The 21,690-nt window shown below is 26.7% G+C and overlaps 1 protein-coding gene across 1 annotated transcript in view; it reads left to right on the forward strand.

Moving 5' to 3' along the window:
* The first annotated feature begins 18,561 nt into the window (after positions 1-18,561).
* LOC129614595 (probable serine/threonine-protein kinase DDB_G0282963) overlaps positions 18,562-21,690 on the forward strand; it is an 86,265-nt gene continuing 83,136 nt past the window's right edge. Inside the window, exon 1 of the mRNA XM_055529299.1 lies at positions 18,562-18,647. Within this exon, the coding sequence (XP_055385274.1) occupies positions 18,562-18,647 (86 nt within the window). The remainder of the gene's footprint in view (positions 18,648-21,690) is intronic.

Consider the following 21,690-nt stretch of genomic DNA (forward strand, 5'->3'; position numbering starts at 1 on the left):
ACAATTTACATATAGGCGTACGTTTTTTGAATTTCATTTTTGTAGACCATCTATAACTTAGAATAATAAAGTTGGGTCAAACCAATGGTTTGTATTGTAGCACTTTTCCCTTCAATAAGTGAAAATTCTGCTTTTAAATACAGTCTATGTATAGCTATCACACTATTAAAATTATTTTCATTCATATACAAAACTATTTCTAGGATTGCATATATTTAGGAGGACGCATATATGCAGTCTTAGAAATAAAGCAAAAATTAATATAAAAAGGGGTTAACATAATGCTCGATTTTAAGGGTTAATTGTGTGAGTTAAGAAAAATAATTATATTTTTTAATTTCACGGAATTTACCGTTAGCTTTTTGCGTTTATAAAAATTTGGAAAAGCTTGCGGTTTCGGAAATATAAGGTGTCAAAAATTCAAATTTTACGAATTTCAAGAGGTGATAACTTGAGAGGGGGTGGAGATGGAAAAAAATTTTCTTCTAACAAAATAAACTATTTATTAATATCTAAAAGCTAATAAAATTTCAGCTTCTACAGTCTGGGGTCTAGAAGAAAAACGACATCAAAAATTTGGAAAAAAAGGACTTTAAATAACGGTAAGTTTGAACGGCCATTTTGTTTTTCTTAAGTTGAACTATAGTATACCGCGTAAAGGGAAGCAAGCCACTGCCTTTCTGCGTTTGCAAAATTTCAAAAATGCTTATGGTTTCATTGCAACAAATATTTAAAAAAGGCCATTTTTAGGGTTTTGGGGGGGTATAACTTCTAGAGAGGGGGAGATAGGTAAAAATTTTGTTCTACGGAAATAAGTTTCTTGTGAAGATCTATGTACGTATTAAATTTCAGCTTTCTATCTTCAAAGGTGTAGAAGTTTTGTAAACAGACACACGGACAGACGGACGGACGGACGGACGGACGGACGGACAGAGTGAAACTAATAAGCACTTTTTTCAAAAAATTTTTTGGAAAAGTGCTAAAAATTAAGGTATAGTAAAAGTGATAAAATTTTGAAAATCTGTTGAGTTGTTTAATTAAAATTTTCTTATAAGCAACTTGGAATTTGATGCATTGCCTACATGCTTTAAAAGTAATCATTGTTTAAAATTTTCCAATGAGAGCAGAATTTCTGCAATTTATGACGAACGCTGATTATTGACCAAACTCAGAATAATGTGATTATTTTGTTAAAATGTTAAAATTAAATTTACATTTCTGAATATTACACATTATCATACAACAAAATACATATTTATATACACATGCACGTTTTAATAAAATTATTCTCGTATAAGAAACTTTCAAATAATATGAGATTTTAAACAATATTTTATGATTCATGTTAATAAAACACAACATTCTCTAATATTAAAGTAATTTTTCAAATTTTTTCATATTTTCTACACTATTTATACATATACATATTTCCCCACATATTTATATACATACATACTAAACACATATTCTTAAATAATTTTATTGTAATTTAGTAGAAAATTTTTCTATTAAATTGCAACAAAATATATTTTCTCTCAGTTTCATTCAGTATTTCGGATATCCTGTTTTTTTGAATCATTGCATTATGCATACTGTTTAATATTATAACCAAATCGTAAGATATATTGTGTGTAGAAACATATGCACATTAAACTATATACAGAAAACGTACATTTAATCATAAATTTCATAAAGTTATTGTTATCTTATCTATTTAGGTTACATTATAATACTAGAACGAATACTATTGCATGAATATGAATAAATTCACATTAAATTATAACACTTATTATCATGTGTTTGTTTGTGTTGTATAGAGGCATAATGTTATGTGGATATATGTATATACATTCAAATATATAACAAACATAAAACTTCCTTTCTCTTTTCATAAAAAAAAAAGTTTTGCGGGAAAAATTTCTCTAATAAATTCTTCTTGTTAAGTTGTACTCTCCCGGTATATTAAATAGGGAAAATATCATTAGTAAGAGAAAAATTATATGTGTATTTGACATAGGAGTTTTTCATATTTTTAGAGTTAAAATTAAAATTTAAACTTGCAATTATTAGATCTGGCCAAGATAGATGATTAATTATAAATGGAATTGGAATTAATATGACAGCATAAAATTGAGAGAAATATATGAGTTATTAAAATTTTTTTTACAGGAGAAAAGTGTACCATTTAAAAAAATTTACTGAAGAATTTTATACCAATAATTTAATTACAGTCTAATCATAAAAGTAAAATAATTTAAAATAAATTTAATCGGTTTGATGTAAAAGAACATGGAAATAAGAAAAAAATAATTATTTTCTAAATCCTCTGATTATTTCTAATACATAAATATCTTACATGAAAGCAATTTGCTCACACAATTTACAATATACATGGGAGTAAATTCACATGGGAGAAGGAAACCTAATTACTCTCGAGAAAGTTACGTAATGTAATGTCATTAATGTTGTTTTAATTTCTACCAAATGTAATGTTATATTTAAAAATTATTTAACCACATTTTAATAAAAAATTTTTCTGATTCTATAGTTGAATAATTTCTCAATATAATTTTTTAAAATAATTTTTAATTAATATTTTTAAAATAATATAGAGAGACATATTTATGAATTTCAAAAAAGGAGAGTAAAATTTAATATGAGTTTAAAGTTGAAGGCAAATGTTAAGTTGAAAAAAATCTTATGTAAAAACGATAACAAATTCACCTTTATTTTTCATTTTTGTTGCATTGTGGTTTTGTAGTTTTCTATACTGTTTTACTTTAAATTCTAATTACCTGCAATAAAAATAGGAAAATAAAATTTATTAAATATTTAAGTTTAAAATGAAATTTTAATTATTAATATTAAAATAATCTCGGTCATAAATGTGTGGCAAGGTAATTAAAATTAATTTCTAGATTTACAATTGTTAATTACAAGAGAGAGGATGGCCCAAAAAATATTTCATTTCTCGAATCATTTCTCAGAGATATAGTAACAAATGTGTGAATATTTAGTCAATTTTTCTATTTTGAAAATTATTAAGTACCTGTTTAGTTCTTCACGAGTGAGTGGTAAATTTTGATTTTGGTTCAAAACCTGTTATTACTCTTATGATATAATAAATACTAGAGCAGAACTATTTTCAATATGTTTGGTGCTATTAAATGTATTTTCCAATTCAATATTTTCACATATTGAATGTCTGTTTATTAATTCTATGTGTATAACATTCCTATAAATTATATTTCAGTCCTTTTTTGTAAATATTCCTAAAATGCAGCTTGTATCATAGATAAAAGTCATCCATTAAGAAACAGATTATTTAAGCCGATTTTATAGTTTTTGTTTGCATTTTTCGATTACACAAAATTCGAATATAGTGTACACCATATTAATTTTGATTCTTTTATCTCCCAAGATTTTCTATATTTTAAATTTCTTTATTGCTTCTATAAAAATTTAAATTTTTTATAAGTATGTTGTTATAAACATTGATTTAATCTGGCATTATTGACACCAAACCAACTACTTTATCCACTTTAATCTTGTATATAGAATAACGAGTATAATTTAAAATAAAGTTTACTTTTATGTCAAGAACTGTAGAATATTATAGAGCACTTATTCATCTTTATTGTATTTTATACTAAAATAGAAAATATTGTAAAATCAACAAGTAACAATTTTTAAGGACCTTATATATTGGTAAAGAAAATAAGATATTAATAAAATTCTAATAAGCTGTGAATTTAGTAAGCAAAAAAAAAATACACCATTTAAAATAGGAGAATATTTATGAGCAGATAAAAAATATATACTCATAAAAGAGAGAGAGAGATAAAGAGAAAAAAAAATATTGTCCTTGATATGGAAAACTTGAGGATAAATGAATGGAATAATTTTATAATCTTTCATCAAAATTAGACATTTCAAGGTTTTTCTTATAACAAAACAATATCCAATTGGTTTAAATGATGCCGAAGTTTTTTCAAAGAATAAGATAAGTCTGATAAAACAGTTTATGCGTATTAGAAATGAGTAAAAAGCAAAAATAATGAGTCCTTATTCATTCAACTTGTTTGGAAAATAGAAATTCAATATATTTTTTATGAGTTTTTATTCTTGATTAACACAAAAATAATGATAGGAAATTTTTTTTCCTTGAAGATTTTATCACAAGAAAATAAAATGGAACAGAAAGAAACAGATTTCAAATTCCAAATAAGACAATTTGTTATAAGAATATTTTTAATGAAGAAAAATTTTCACTCATATAAAGGAATAGGTTTTCATTTATAGGCAAGCTAATCTATACTCGTATTCGATCAGAAATTTGATGCGAAAATAGAAACATTACAGTCTTTATGTAAAAATATAAAGAAAAATTGAAATTATCATGTTTTATCACCATGCATGATGTGAAGTCTACTCTTTATTTTCAATGATTTTGCTAAAATAGGTGTTCAATGCTACAAGAATAGCACATTATGTATATTGATTATTTCTGTTAATATTTCTAAATTATAATGTCATACAATATTTTTTACTATTTATTTTTACTGTAATTTAATTCATCTTTTTAATTAAATGTAAATTGGATGCTGTACACTGTAAATACCATGAATGACGCTATTGAATAGCATGAATATTTTAAAATTAGCTAACATGACTCTACTTAGGGTCAGTATGTGAATTCCAATATTAATATTGCCATGTAAGTTATACTGCATCATTTATTGCAAATTCAGTCAATGATGTTTTTGTTCGACGTTCTCTATTGTATGCTTAGTATTTCTCATCTCTCAGTTAACTGAATAAAATATACTGACTTCAAATTTGAGATTTGTTCTGCGTATTCCAACAAAATGTTATTATTGTTTGTTCAATATACATCAATATACTATGATAACAATTACTTATAATGTCTAATTAAATTACCTATAGGAAAAATTGAGAAAAATCTCAGTCAGCACCATGTAGGTAATATAATTGTTGAATAGTACAATTGTCATTATAGCGAATTTTAAGAGTAAATATAATTAAACTAAATTTATACTTTCTTTAAACAAGTTGTGACAGAAAATATTTATATATGTATATTACTGTTATACTGTACCAATATTTTCTCTCTGTGCTTTGCCAGTATGACCAAGATTCCATTGGTCATTGCTGGCTAATATATTACATAGTAGCTTTCATGCCATTAAATTTTCTATTGCATAAAATATAATGTTAAAAATAATAAAATTTTTTCATATCAAAACAGTTGTGGTCGTAGTATTCTAAAACTTTCATATTGTGTTCTAATATATACTAACTAGTGTATATAAGAAATTATTATTGAAATTCCGTTGAAATATTGCAAATTAATTCAAAATAAAAAAATTATTTTGTGATTGCTACTAGCATAACAGTAATAAATTATTATAGTCAAGGATGAGATTTCGTTAAGAATGATAAAAGAAAAGAATGAAAAAATTTGAAACTTTCTTTTCACACAGATGTCAAAATTATAATTCTGAAAAGATACAGGTAGTTTTCAAACTATTTAAATTTCTTTTTAATTTTTCAAAAAAATAAAAAGAAAAATTTTAAAAGTTCAACGTGAAAAAAAGTTTTAACGAAAACTTGTAAAGTTCAACATTTTCTTCATTAAAATTATGAAAATGTTTTCATTGTAACTTTGTTAAAAATTCAGATAAACTTTTAAATACTTATACGTTGTATTCTGTGTTCCATATGGCTGCTGAATGAATCAGGAGCAAATTGTTTTTCATTCTTGTTAATTTAATCTTTGTATTTAAAGTTCGTAGATTCGTAGATTCTAAGGGAACCGAGTGGGACAGGAATAACGCCCCAAGCCACCGCAGCCATTTTTGACTTATTGTAGCCCCCCCCCCCCACTCGCCCGTCTATAATATCTCCGTCCCAATCACAAAGCCGGAGATATCCCTAAGGGAGCTGGAGAACAGTTCCTGAACAATTAGGGACCCATGTCCAAGACAATTGCGGCGACAAACAGCCAGTGCCGGACAGTCGCAGAGAATGTGCACAGCGGTCTCATCGCCAAACACAAAATCTGCACAGGGGGGAGCCCGACTTCCCCAACCTATGCAGGTGGTACTTCACTGGGCAGTGCCCCGTGAAGAGATTCGCAATAGTGCGAACCCGGCTCCTGCTCATCCCCAGCAACTCCGCGGTGAATCCGCTGGAGCACGCCGAAAGAAACATTTTCGCATGACGGCACCCTTTCGTGTCCCGCCAGTGACGGCCGCATTCCGCCGCGAGCAGGCAGGCAAGCCTGGCCCCCCCAGGCGGAAGAAGGCAGACCGCAGAAAGGCAGCGGCTGCACAAAGTCAGCCCCAAAAACCCTCCGCGCCAGCTCATCGGCAACTTCGTTGCCCGCATGGCTTCTGTGGCCCGGCACCCAAATGAGCGTCACTCTGTTCTCCGATGCCAATTCCATAAGTGCAGCAAGGCAGCTCCAGACCAGCTTGGATGTAACCTGAGCTGAACGAAGCGCCAGCAGTGCAGCTCTGCTGTCTGAGAACACATAGATGGTGCGGTTTCTATACCCCCTTTCCAAATTGATTCTTAGACAGATCTCTATTGCATGTATTTCGGCCTGGAACACTGTGCAATACGGGTCGAGGGTTGCATATACACGCGTGTCCGGGCAGACACCGTATACGCCCGAACCCACACCCGACTCCGTTTTAGACCCGTCCGCATTGTTTTTAAAGTTACTTAGACGTAAATCTTTTTTGTTTTGTGATCGTTTTGACCCGCCTTCCAGCCGAGATCTTTCGAAAGGATCTTGTGACTGCGATGGAAATCTCATGGTTTGAGGTGACTACTATATATACTATATATTTGTAGAGAGCCAAGGTATAGTGCTAATGTAGGTGGGAACGGGAGTCACAAAAGAGGTGTGAAAAAGGGAAAAAAATCGTGTTGAAGTAGCTTTAGAACAGCATGCACTTTAAACATGTCACCAGTACAGAAAATGACGAATAAATTGCTTAAAATCAAAACGAGAAATAGCGCTGAAACGAATAGACACACAAACAAACTTAAATTATAAAAATATCATTATTTGCAGCAAGAATCTTCGGATATACACACATTATATTCAGAAAACGGACATAATCAACTGTTTGGTTTATTAATATGTTATATTTAGAAGAGTTTTTACCCCGTCATTAACGCCCTTGTGTACTGTTGTAAGTATAAAGGGAGTATAAAAATATAGATTTTTAATAATTTCGGCAAAATATTAGATTAATCAACAGACAACTTTTAAAAAATTTTATTTGGGTAATTTACTTTTTTATTTCCATTAAAATTTAATTATAAAAAATTTTCATTTTAGCCTTGCAGTATGCAATTTTTTATAATATTTTCATATTAAAAATTTTCTCAAAAATTTTCTAAATGTGACAATTACTCTTGTAAAAAATATGATGTTACTGTACTACTGTTATGGTAATAATGAATATATTCTAAAATATACAACTATATACATATAAAATATAGAATAGAATGTTTACTATTATACTGTACGTACAATTGTTATACAATAATAAATAGTCAATGTATATATAGTATCTAAAATTTATGATTAGAATTAAACTTAAAATGCTTATATTCTCCTTTGTAAGGAATTTCTCTTTAGTTAATTCTTAAGGTTACCCAATTGTTGTTGTTCTAATTTTAATAATTTATTCATATAATATTCATACTACTCTATTATAATTATAAACTATCTTCTTAATTTATTATTTAAAATTATGACTTTTTCAAGCATAAACCTTAAAAATAAAATAATTTCATTAAGGCAAATACATACATACATAGATATATGTGAGTACTTTGTGGCAGACATTTAAATTAATTTTCCAAATTTCAGCATTTTCTATGTGAAATTTTTAAGTATTCAAAATTTTTCCTAACCTATTATACCATTTAGGCTTATAAAAAATAAACAGAAAAACAGAGAAAAATATGAAAATTTTTATCTTAAAATTTTGCTCATGTTTTGTTGTGTGTACAAATCAATTTTTCAAAATTATCTCTCTTTTCTTCTGCTTTAAGGTAAATTTCCCTTTCATATTTCTCTTATTTTTTTTTTCTCTTTGCTTATCCAATTTTTTCGTTTATATGCTTCAAATATTTTTTTTAACAAAGTAATTTTTTTGTTATATTTGTTCGTATGTATATACACATATTTAGTTTTTTTTGGTTGGCAACTATATAAATGACATTTTTTCAAGGTAATATGAGAGAAAAATGAAAATAACAACAGCAGCAGCACATATTTTTTCTTCTCATTTTTCTCATGGACTTTTACAATCATCACATTTCTCACACTTTACGTATATTATATAAAAAAAAATGTCATATAACCTGCAGAAATAAAAGATGAAATCAAAATAATAAAAGGACAAAAAAAAAATAAGAAATGAAAGATGAAATAATAATATAATAATGGAAAAAGGAACACCAAAACGGATGGTATCCTTCCAAAAAGATAAATGTTATTTTCCTCTTATAACGGATTCTCGTGCCGCACATATTTTGTTATTTTAGACAATTTTGTTATTTTGTTTGTTATTCGGTTCTTGATTTTCAGCAAAATCTTAAAATAATTATGAAAGTATGAAATGGAAAACGTTTTGAATTTTTTTTTTGGAAATTAAATATTTCGTTATCGTTTGTCTATTCAATTGGATTTGATCTTCAAATGTACAAATTATCATATGGTGAGTTTTAATCATAATATTTATTATATACCACTTATATCAATCTATTCGCGGATTCAAACAATTTCTTTAATGTTTAAAAAATTAATTTGTTATAGAACAGATTTAAAAATATTGAAATTCACTCTATTACATTCTCTTTGTTATATTTTCTCACGATAGTACCAGTATTCCATTTCCATATCACTTTCTGCTTTCTCTATAATCAAATAATTGCGTACATATTGATTGAGTAAGACAGTTGTTACTACTGACGAGCTATTATTGATTGCAATTACGAACAATTTAATGTTATGCAAAAACAAAACATTTAAAATTAATGACAAAAACAGTTTCGTGACAACATTTATGTGTATAATAATTACAATTTAAAATTTAATGTATTTTATTTTAGAATAAATATTGAATAGTGTTCTTGACAGCAGACACTAACAGGACAGGTTTATTTTATAAATTTAATTTTTTTTGAATTGTAAAATGACAAAAGATGATTCTATTTTTGAGCCATGTAATGATTTTCAAAAACTTTTCCGAAATTTTTCGTTGGGTGAGTTTACAGTGATTCTCAATGAATAGTTCACTTTTTATTTTTGCTTTTTAAAAACTCTTTAATTTAAAATTTCCTTATATACAATTATTTTATTTACTCATCTTCTTTTTTATATACTATAATATATAGATAAAGTACATAAGAATATTTTTCAAAACGGAAATAAATATGTAAATAAAATTAAGTTTTTAAAATTCCATTCCTTTATCACCACATAACAATAAATTTGTAAATATGTGTATATTTGCACATACTTACACATACACTCCCATATAATGTATATTATTGAGTTATTCTTATACATGTGTGTATATGAATTTAAAAAATCGACTTTTACCTTGACTTAATTTTTGTAAAATTCACAAATTTTTCTTTTAAAACCTCAAAAAAGAAAAAAAATAAAACAAAAAATTGTTATGCTTATTGCAGATTGAAAAATTTATTTTATTTTTTTGTATAATAGAGCCAATTAAATGAAAAATGGGTCAGGATACTTGGAACTTTAACCGCTATACATATTGTGAAAAATGTAACAAAAAAAAAAAGGAAAAAAGGTTTATGGGTAAAACGAAAAAAAATCACAAAAGAAGAAGAGAAAGAGATAAAGGTAAAATTTTTCACAATTTACGTGGGCACGAAAATTATTTTTTTTTTATTCTTACTTAGTATACCTGGAACATTTTTCCATATAGTTTTAGTAACCTTTTTTATTTGTTTGGCTGTTTTTATGATAGGTGGGTTCGGTGGGGTTAAAAAAAACCAAAACTTGAAAAATGTGGTTAAAGAAAAATAATTTTCCATATTATTTAGGTGGAAATTTCTGGTTGATTTTGGATTAAAATAAAAAAAAATAATTTGTATTTTTATTTACATTGAAGGGTGCAGACCCGTGAAACATCTCATAATGACTAATGCACATACATGAAGATATAGGTAATTATCGACATAACGAAAACCTAATTGATTGGTTTTGATGATTTTTTAGGAAAAATTTTTGTTGCCATAATTTCAAGATTTCCATAAATATTCATCATTTTCTATAAGTATTCAAAAATTAAAATAAAATTTCTCATCTTTCTAAAGATTCAATATTTTTTTTAGTCAAACTTAGTCTTTTAAATCGGATATAAAATATACGTTTGTGCAAATAAGCTGCACAAGAGTCTTCCAAAATTTTCCAATGCAAAACATTACAATTCAAGATCATAATTTTCTTTGAATAGTAGCGAGTCGCTTCCTCTCTCTTCTCTCTTCCAAGTTATTAGTCCACAAAAATTTTGAAAATTTGAATGTCCGATGCCATACGTTTCTGAAACAGAAAAGGTTTCCAAAATTCTATTAAAGCAAAAAGTCATCAAAAAATATAATTATTTGTCTTAACTCGCTTACGTAACCGTCGAATGCCTCCACTAATGCTTCTTTAAAAAAAAATCAAAAAATTGAAAAAAAAATTTTTTTTTCATCCTAAATGTATGCAATTTTTTATATATTAAGAAAAATAATTTAAATTGCATTTTCACTTATTCAAGGGAAAAGTGCTACCCAACGAACTGATAGTTTGGCCCAACTTCATGTAGTCTTCTTCCTCTTTCTCCTTTTTAATTTACTTATGGTCGTTTAATAAAATTTTTATTGACAATGAGCGGAGAGAGTAAATGGTATGCTTATACTGTTTCTCGTACCTATTTTTTTTTTTTTTTTTTGTTTTAACTTTTTTTTTTTTTATTTACCACATTTAATAAAGTCTTAGTCTATCTTAACCTAGAATAAAGTTAACAAAAACAAGGTTTATTTCTATAATTTTTTTAACATTTAAAATGTAAAAATTTTTTTTGTTAAATTATTAATAAAATTTCATTTGGTTAATTATTAATCTTTTTTTAATTAATTTCCTTTTTTAAAGGATTCTAAAAAAACATAATTCACATTGAAAATGGGTTTGAAAAAACAATGTATAGAATCTTTTTTAAGATAAAATTACTTAACCTAACTTAACCTAACTTAGCCTATAGTTACAACTAACATTAGTTAGAAACTAATTAATTCAATTTCTCTTCGACAACGTTCGTTATGACTCCTCTAACCACCAATATCTTCGGGTGATTAATGCATCCCTATCAGGTATACTCATATCATACTTCAAATTTTCTCCGTTAATATTCGCCGGGTCATAATCAATTATTTTACATGTAGCCCGTCTTCTATAGTGATATAGAATAGGGACATGCATTTGGTTTTGTATAAAACCATATCTATCCAAGTAGATAAAGTACTCAGGGGGAATAAATCCTGTGAGCAGCGTCTTTTTAATGTATTCTTCATTGTGGTAGAATATATGTGATATTAAACCATTCTCTGAAGTATTTAATGCTCTCTCATAATGCTTACGAATTAGTTTTATCATAAAACTATCGATTCTGTTTATGTTTGACACTTCGTACAAATATTTATTGGAGTAAAAATGTTTGTACTCAGTCTCCGGCTTTTTTGATTTGTTTATACATACTCTTATGCACTTTCTCTCAAATACCCTGAACTTTTCCATTAAGCTAGCGCTTATATTGTACCATATAGGAATACCATATGTCAACGTCGGTCTAACCAGGGTTTGATATGCTATTACTTTTACCCTTGTACTAACAAATTTATTGTAAAATAAGCGTTTGCATGCGAAAAATGCTTTATTACCATTTTGCAAGGTTCTTTTTACATGTTCTATATATTTTAGATTTCTCTGTAAATAAACACCCAGATATTTTACAGTTTCTTTATTATTTATTGTTACATTATTTACATCCTTTATTTTGAACTTTTTCCAGTTAGTTTTTAGGTTGTAATTCAAATGATTATACGTATCACGAAAGAGTATTGTTTGGCATTTTGTGAAATTTATTTTTAACAACCATATTTTGCAGTAATCTTTTATTATATTAATCATTTTTTGTGTTTCTAGTTGTATTTTTTCTACTCTGTCATTAGCTGAATATATTATAATGTCATCAGCAAAAGCAATTGTGAAATTAGAACCTTTTAATCTGTTAAGCATATTTAATAATTCTAATATATATAAAGAAAACAAAATCGGGGAATTAACAGCACCTTGTTGTAGTCCATTAGGTATTTTTTTAACATTACCAACAATTACTTCATTATTTGATGTAACATAGAATTTATTGTTGCTTATCATACTGTGTACTAGATTGACCAAATGTTGGGGGAATTTTAAATTCAGAAGTTTCATTATTAATCCGTCGATCCAAACTGAGTTAAAAGCCTTTTCAATGTCCACGAGGCAAGCTCCTATCGCAGAACCATTGTTTATATACCAACATATATCAGAAGTTAACTTCGTAATCGCATGTATCGTACTGTGTTTATGTCTAAAACCAAATTGATTTTCAGGCATAATGTCATTTTCGCGAATAAAGTTACTAATTTTGTCATTGATTAAAACTTCGTATGTTTTACTTATACTTGGTAGTAAGCTAATAGGGCGATAGTTGTTAGGATCTGTTGGATCTTTGCCTGGTTTTTTTATTATTATTACTCTAGTTGTTTTCCATGAATTTGGGAAATATGAGTGATTAAGTGCGTTATTGAACAGAATCACGTATTTATTTATAATTTTGTCGCTCAAGTTTTTTATTATTATATTAGGGACACCATTCATTCCAAATGAAGTTTTATTTTTAAGATTTTTAATTATGTTTTTAAGTTCATTAAAATTTGTAAAATAGCTATTTATTTCCCTCTGTTCAGAAGCTTTATTATTTTCATTGAAATTCGTGAGAGTAATGTTATTTGCAGTTCTTGCTTCATTACGATTGCTGAATTCGCCAATTATATTTTTTATTCTATTATGCAAATTGTCGTTAGGTACTGTAGTTGTGTGTGTGTTTTCGATGAATGAACCTAATAAGTTATATATATCCTTTTGATTTTTAAGAATGTATTTATTGTCGTTAGTTTTTTTAAGTTTTGTGTAGTCGATATCGTTTGATAATAGCAATGTTTGTGAATCTACATGTAATTGATTAATATTTGAGTAGTGTTTTGGTTTAAATATTTTATTGATTTCTGCAAACATAGAGGATTTTTTTGGAGATATTTTACTAATTCTGTTTTGCCAATATTTATTAATTTCATTTTTCACTTGTTCCCTTATTAAAATGTTAACATTATTTAACAAGCTTTTCATAAGCTGTATTTGTTGCGAAGAAAAATTTAAATTTTGTTTTTTGATTTTATGGATGTCGTTCATTAAAGTGCTTTTCTTTTTTAAAAGCCTTTTTAAGGTTGCAGAATAAAATTTTCTCATATTATTATTAATTTGCATTTTTGGTACCACTTCATCGATTGTTTTTTTTGTTATATTATCAAGTTTTTCTATATGATAATCAATACTTTTCGTGCTTAGGTTGCAATTATCGAAAATCTTATTAATATCATTTGAATATTGTAATTCAAAATTTATATCCAAATTTTTTTTGAACTTTTTCCAATTAGTACATTTGAACATAAAGTTGTTATTGTCTGGCAATTCTCTTAAAAACATTTCATTATTAGGTACAGAAAATTCTATTTTAATAGCATTGTGGTCACTATCATATGGTATTGTAAGTAATTTGTTGCCAGCATCGTGGTATTTTATATTTAGCCTTATATCAGTGAATACTAAGTCAATATATGCGTCAGAACGTGTGGATGTTGGTCCATCAGTTTTATGTACCATTAATTTATATGGAATACATTTATTATGTATCCAATTATTTAACTGTACACCTCTTGCGTCATTATATGTATTGCACCAGTTGCGATGTTTGGCATTAAAATCACCACCAATTATAAAAAAATTATTATTGTTAGCAAGATTCAGCGTTTCAAAAATTTTATCAAATTCATCAATAAAATTACTCGAACTTCGGATTGGTGCATAGATGGAGATAATGAATAATTTTTTATTTCTCCCTAATTCGGCATATATTATACACGGTTCAATACATGTGAACTCATCAAAAACTTCGCTCCTAAATATTTTGTATGACAGATTTTTTTTTATGCATATGGCAACTCCACCACCGGTAATAAGACATTGTCGATCACGTCTGATCATGTCATAATTGTCAATTACTAAATTGTTGTTTTCATTTAGTTTTGTCTCGCTCAAACATATGAAATCAGGTGCAGTATTGTCAAGAAAGTGCATAAAAGAAAGTTTTTTGTTGTTGGATATTAAAGAATTTACATTAATTGATATCAGACTGTAATAATTATTGTTTATATTAGTTATATTGTTGGTTAGGTGTCATTTCGAGTATATTGCAAAAAAAACTAATTTTTTCAGAATGTTCTTTAAGTTGTTTTTCAATATTGTTAAATTTAGAGTGAAATATTAATAAAGTGTTTTTTATATCTAGTAATATATTAATATTTGAATCCGTGTTGTTAGAATTATTAATATTTAACAAATTATCTTTGTGGTGATCAACATTATTAGATTTACTACAATTATTTTTAATTACATTTGCAAATGAAATATTTTTGTTAATAAAGTTTTGTGACAAATTATATTTACTTACGATTTTTTGCTTCATATTTTTTATTGCATTTTCTCGGGATTCAATTTGTTTTTTGTATGCCGGACAGCCTTTGTAGGATGCTGGATGACCGTATTTCTGACAACTAATGCAAAATAGTTTTTCTCTTGGGTCTTCTGGAGTTATTGTGCATTGCCCATTTGGATGATTTTTTCCGCATTTCACACATCGGAATTGCATGGAGCAGTTGGCGGCTGAGTGTGAAAATCGTTGACATCTGGTGCATTGTAAAATATTTTGTTTGTATATTTTTTCCCAGCGTACCATTTGGTGATCAAGGCCACGTATTTTTTCTATTTCACCAAGCAGGCTTCCTGGCGCAGCTTGTACTATATAATATGGCAATTTTATTTCGTTTTTTAAGGAATATTTTGTAGTTAGCCGTGCTACTTTCTCGAACCTTGTGTTTTCAGTTTCATAATTTTTCAGGAGCTGTAATATTTCTTCTGGAGTGTACGAATTATTCAAACCTTTTAATATATATGTGATTTTCTTCTCTTTTTTCGGAGTGAATGTATAGTGGTCAATGCTGGCTTCTTGAAGTAATCCGCGTGCCTTGTTGAAATCTTCAATATTGTATGTAAACACTGTAGCATGTGTATCATTGTGTTCTTTAACAAGGAAATTATTTATATTCAATTTATTTTTAATTAAATTTTTCAATTTCTTTATATCAGTATTAAATAGATTGATGGGTGGCATTTTTTTGGTGATCTTGTTTTCTTTTTTTGCTGAAGATACCTCAGGTGACATCTCTGATTGAGTGTGTTGGGCTTTTTTCTTTTCTTTGCTTATTTTGATAGGCTTTTTTAGGTTATAAGGATCAATTTCATTATTTAATTCTTCAATGCTCTCTAAATCATCTAGATCGTTATCTTCGTTACATAAATCCATTAAAGGTGAGTAACGATTTCCCCTTTCTTCGTCATTTTGTTTTGATGTTGATGGCAAAAATTTTTGTAGTAATTTTTTTAATTCCTCATTTTCTTTTTTAAGTTTATCCAATTCTTTTTTCAAAACATTTTCCTCCAAACGATTTTCAAATGCTTTACGTTTTTTGGCTTCTATGTCGTTTTTGTCGAGCAAATCACACAGCTTTTCATTAATTGAATCCTTTAATAGCGCTTTTTTCTTTTCTTTTTTTGATGGCATGATTGCTTAAAGGATGCAATCAGCACCATTAAATTTGGCTAATAAGTATTTATGTACCACGTTTTTTTTTCTTTGTGAATAGTAAAGACACAAGAAAAAAAATTAATGATAGTTTTACAGTTTTCCTTGTTTTTATTCACTGTTTCAAAAAATTTTTTTACTTTTTTTAATAGCTAACTTTAAATACACGTCTGAAGAGTATGAAAGTCAACATGAGAATGGTCGTACCTATTTACTCTACATTTCATCGGCCTTCATAAGAATTATTATAAATGTTCATATATTGCTCAATTTTGAAAAAGAAAATTTTAATATTATTAAAAAGAAAAAATAAAAAACAAATTAAACTTAATTAAATATTTATTTTTTTCGCGCTCTTTACTATCAAGTTGATTAATTGAAGGTACTTTAGAAGGTATTGAAAAGTTCCATTTTAATTTTGATTAATTTTTCGGATAAAATAAATTGAACCAATTAATATGAACTTTTGTAATATAAAAAGGATTTAAATTCCTTATTTTTTAACATTGAAAGCAAATAATCTTAAAAGTTGAAATTTAATTAAGAATGAAAATTTTTTTTGAAAAATTATTTAGACCATTAAATCTTTTGTTTGTTTTTTTTTCTTCATTACGTTTATTAAAACTTTCTCTGGAATAGAAAAATAAAGAAGGAGTAGGGAAAGTGTAAAAATACTTTATTTGTATTTTAAATTGAGAAATAAATTTTGTTTTCTTGTGTACTTGCATAAAAGATTAAATTAAGTTTGTCAGTTTATGAAAGTTTTGAGTTAAGCAAAGGCGGATCAGATGGTTAAAATTTTTTCTAATATTTTTTCGCTTTTGGTTTATGATCAATAAAATTATATTTTTAATTAATTTCTGAATAAATTATTAATGAAATTTCCGAGTTCTTTTAATGCGTTTTATAATCACGAAAATTTCTCTTTGTGCGTCCTTTCGTGATGTATAAGAACTAAATTCAACTTTGGCTACCGAATCTTCGCGAAGGTTTTCATTGCATTACACTTCAGCATTGTCAACAATAGAAGAACCAGATCGAATAATTTTATTTTTAAATTCTTTAAAAAGCATTTGACCATATCTCAAAAATTATGAAGGTAACGAAATGCAATGCTCGCAATTCTCAAATCAAATATAAACTATCAATGTGCCAGTTATTATGCGAATTTCTCAAAATCATATATTATCGTATATTAGCGTGGCACAGAACCAAATTAAGATTCCCGAATAAATTTTCATATATAGTTTACGAAGAAAAATTCTTTTCTATCTAGACTCTCTAGACAATCAATTGAAGCAGTTAAATGCCTATATTCTTGCAAGAACTTGAATGAAACAATTTAACATGAAACTGAGAAAAATAGAGCAAAAATTGTCAGAAAAAAAACTATAAAATTTTAATCTTATACATCGAAAACTTTTTCTATCCTTATTGAGAATCCTAGAATATAAAAAAATATTAAAAGAAATTTAATACTTACAAGGACTTTTATTGTATTTGCACATTTTATATTTTGTGGTATTTACAAATTTTTATTTTCGTGTTCAATATATTGTACAAAACTCTATCACATAATTTTCTTATATGTATACATATATCAAATTTTTGCTATTAGTTGCCATCGACCATGTAAAATCAATAGTATTCCAAAATAAAAAAAAAAAAACAAAAGTAAAGGATGTGAAAAACATAAAAAAGTTACAGAATAATTTTAACTTAAGTCCCATATAAAAATATTTATCACATGGTTTTTATATATTGTAATAAATATCTAGGCGAAACACGTGCCGTAAAACATAATATTCTTACACAAACATACATAAATAAGGATAAATTTAATTATGACATAGTTATGAATACCTACTATAGGGATGATTTAATTTGGAATAACAAATTTAATGAGGGAGTTGTAAATTTTCAAAATCATTTATTATACATTTCATAAAATTATTCGGCGAATATGGAGCAGTGCGGTGCGAATTAATACATGAAATCTTCATTAATTTTTAAATTGCTCTTTGGAACATTTTACTATAAAATTTACTTAATCACCATTAACCATAGCTTTAAAAAACTTTTAACTTAATAGTATCAAAGATGTTAAACATTTTTTTAATTTGTACGTATTTGTCACAAAGTGCAGGCCGCAACAGTTCACAATTGATAAGATAATTGACAAGATTTTTGAAATTATTGTCTAATTTTTGATTATTGTTCATAGCTTTGGGGTATTGATAATTGAGGTATATTAACCACTCATACTAGAGTTAGGCAGCTATTGCTCGTAACCACATGTTTTACTACTAAATTATTTTCTGTCCTAAGTATTGATTTTATTTTTGTAATTGTATAATGTTCTACAAAAAAAATTCCCATATTTAACTGAAAAGTTTCATTTTTGGAGTTGTAACATTCTCAAAGTAATCGAGTGATGATATCTATAAAATATGGATACATTTATTACCAAAAAAAGATGGAGGATTATCTTAATTCAAGAAAACTAAGAAAACCAAAAAACAAAAACAATACCGACACTGCTATTGACACGATGGAACGATGGTACGAATACCGACACTATTATTGAACATAAAATAAAAATATTACGTGTTTTGGAGAAAAATGTATGTCAGTATATATACAGACGGCGACGCCATGGAAATTTTATTTTCAAAATTGAATTTTTTTTTTTCATCTGTCTTCTTACATTTTCTTTTTTATTCTTTATCCGAATTTTCAAAACTGAATGCTCGCTCATATTTTATAAATTCGGTTATAAAATTATTGATTTTCTAATATAAAATTCTTATTGACTTTAAGGATAATACAAAAAGGAGCAGAGTAAAAACATAAGAAAAAAATAAAAAAGTTGTGTTCAATAATATCGGAATCATCAAAAAGCATCAAGATTAAATATGAAAAATGAGATCCAAACAAAAAAAAAATAAAGAAACTTGAAATTTAGAAATTTAGACTTTTCTTCTTAAATTCTTAATAAATAACGAAAATTGATAATTTTCTGTTATGATGGTATGAATTTGATGATTTTGTAATTTGTGGTTAAGAAATTGAGAAATTGTAAAAATTTTGTATTGACGTTTTGATATTTTTATTTAAAAAGGTCAGGAACAACACAGAGCCGACTAAACTTTTAACGGTTGCCACAAGAATATACATATGAAAATTTGACTTTAAATACTTATTTCGAATTTCACCTGCAAAATTTTCTAGTTAATTTCGTTATCAACCAGAACTCAAAAATTAAATTTCAAGAAATTTCAAGAAATTTCATCAACTTTGGTTCCTCGGGTATGATAAAAATGTAAAATCGACTTCTATATTTAAAACAGAGCTTTAAATCTTTCTTGTCCTGATATTTTTAGTAAAATTACTGCTTATTGTTTTAAGAATCAGAGTTAGTAAAGCTCTAAAGTTAGTAAAGTTCCAGTTCTAGGTTCCCGAAATACCTGAAATGTTGGTCAGCCGTTCTTCGTTGAGATATTCTTTGATATAAATTTTCGTAAAAAACGCTTTAACCGAACTTGACATACAGGGTTGCAAAGACTGTTTATGACAGACAGACAGGCATATTTCTTAAAAATGGTAACAATTATCTTTCAAAAATGCTTTAGTAAATTGTCTATAACCATTTACAGTAATTAAAAGAGGATTTTTAAAGGTCGCTCAAATATGTTTGAGATCAAAAAATTGACAACACTTTTCTAAATGAACAATGAGCAATGTTGAGCCAATATTTTTTTTTAATCTAAAAATAAAAGGGCAAATATTATTTTTACACTGCTATGCATTCATATATAAATTTACTATGTATATATACAAATAAGTATATATAAATAAAATTTTATTAAAATAAATAAATAAAAAATATGAAATTTTTTCCAAATATAGGCTTATTCAATTAAAATTAAAAAAAATTTCAATTAAGTTCACTGTTGCTATTATATAGAAATTTTAATTTTCCACTAATATATTTATGTGTCTACAGTGACCTATAAATCTTGATCTTTATCGAATATTCATGGTTCAATTTAAACACGAAATAAAAGTCAAAAAACATTACATATATACAATTTAACCGTATACTGCACCACAATACAGTATAGAAAACAATTTGGTTTTTGGAAATTCATGAAAAATATATTTAAAATAATATGCAACAAATCTGAAAAAAGAATAATAACAATAATCTTTTAAGCTTTCTAATATTTTACATATTATGATTGTGTGTGCTCATTTGTGCATGTATAACATTTTTTTAAACTCTTACTGTAGATTGCATATCTATAATGCATATGCACTTACACTTATGTATATGTTAATAAATGTGCATGTTTAAATTAATTTATAAAAAATTTCATTGAAAATCAAACACCATGGAAAATGATTTTTAATTATTTCATGTTATTCAAACACACATATACTCGTACCATGTAAACAAGCATAATTCCTTCTAACTATATAACAAACTCGTTAAAATAAAATAATAACAACAGTAATAAATATTTATGAGAATAAAATTTTAGAGCGTTCACTGATAAAACACTTACTTACATTAAAACTACTTTTATACATTATTTTGTGTACATAATAATAATGTAAAACAAAATTTTGTAGCATAGGATTTTGTATTTAATAGCATAGCAGTAAAGTTTAATTTTAAAGAGATAGTAAAAAAGTTTTCTCTGTGTTTTAACAATTTTAATACGTTCTAATACTACATCAATATCATGTTAATGTCGTGGGAGAAATTTTATAATTTTATACTCTTCTCTTTTTTTTCTATTCTGTTTTTATTTACTTAATTTTTGTCTTCAATAACAGGCATTATCGTACCTGTAGTTAATATACATATTACATTTATGAATTATTATTTAAATATGATGTTATCAAAAATAATAACAGTTCAAAAAGTATATACTATAGTGTATGTTAATATTTGAACTTTATGAAATTGTTATAATTGCATGTTAGATTATTTTCTGAAAATATTGGGTGGTAATTTTTGAATAAACATTTTATATACTAACAAATTTATATAAAAATAAATGTTGGCAAGAAAAACACACAATTATTTGAAAAATTAGGTTAGAAAAATTATTTTTTCTTTTTTTTTTCTTAATTACTGGAAATTAACATTAATGTTATTAACAGGCATGAATTTTTTTTTTTTAACAAATTTGTTGCTGTTTTTAAATGTTTTATTTTATTTTAGTGATGGTTTTTATATTAATAAAATAATTAAATAATTTTTAAGACAAATTCTAAGATCCAAGAAAATTGTTGAAGAATATAAGTAATATATGGACTGACCAGGGGGAAAAACTTATATTAATTAACAATTATAATTAATAGAGTTGAAACTGATATGTTATGTTAGGTATTCTTATAAAGATGTGTACGTGTATTATACAGAGTTAGGGTGGACGTGCAATTTTGATTTCACATAAGGGTGAAAATTTACTTAATCAACGACTTAAATTAAGATATTAAAATTTTTCGAACCTATATATATATATGAGCGGCTCAGCGCATTAGTGGCCTATCCAACATTTTTGCAAAACTGAGTTATTATATTCAATAGAGC

Source organism: Condylostylus longicornis, unplaced genomic scaffold, assembly GCF_029603195.1.
Source record: "Condylostylus longicornis isolate FDR11 unplaced genomic scaffold, ASM2960319v2 ptg000113l, whole genome shotgun sequence".
Lineage (NCBI taxonomy): Eukaryota > Metazoa > Arthropoda > Insecta > Diptera > Dolichopodidae > Condylostylus > Condylostylus longicornis.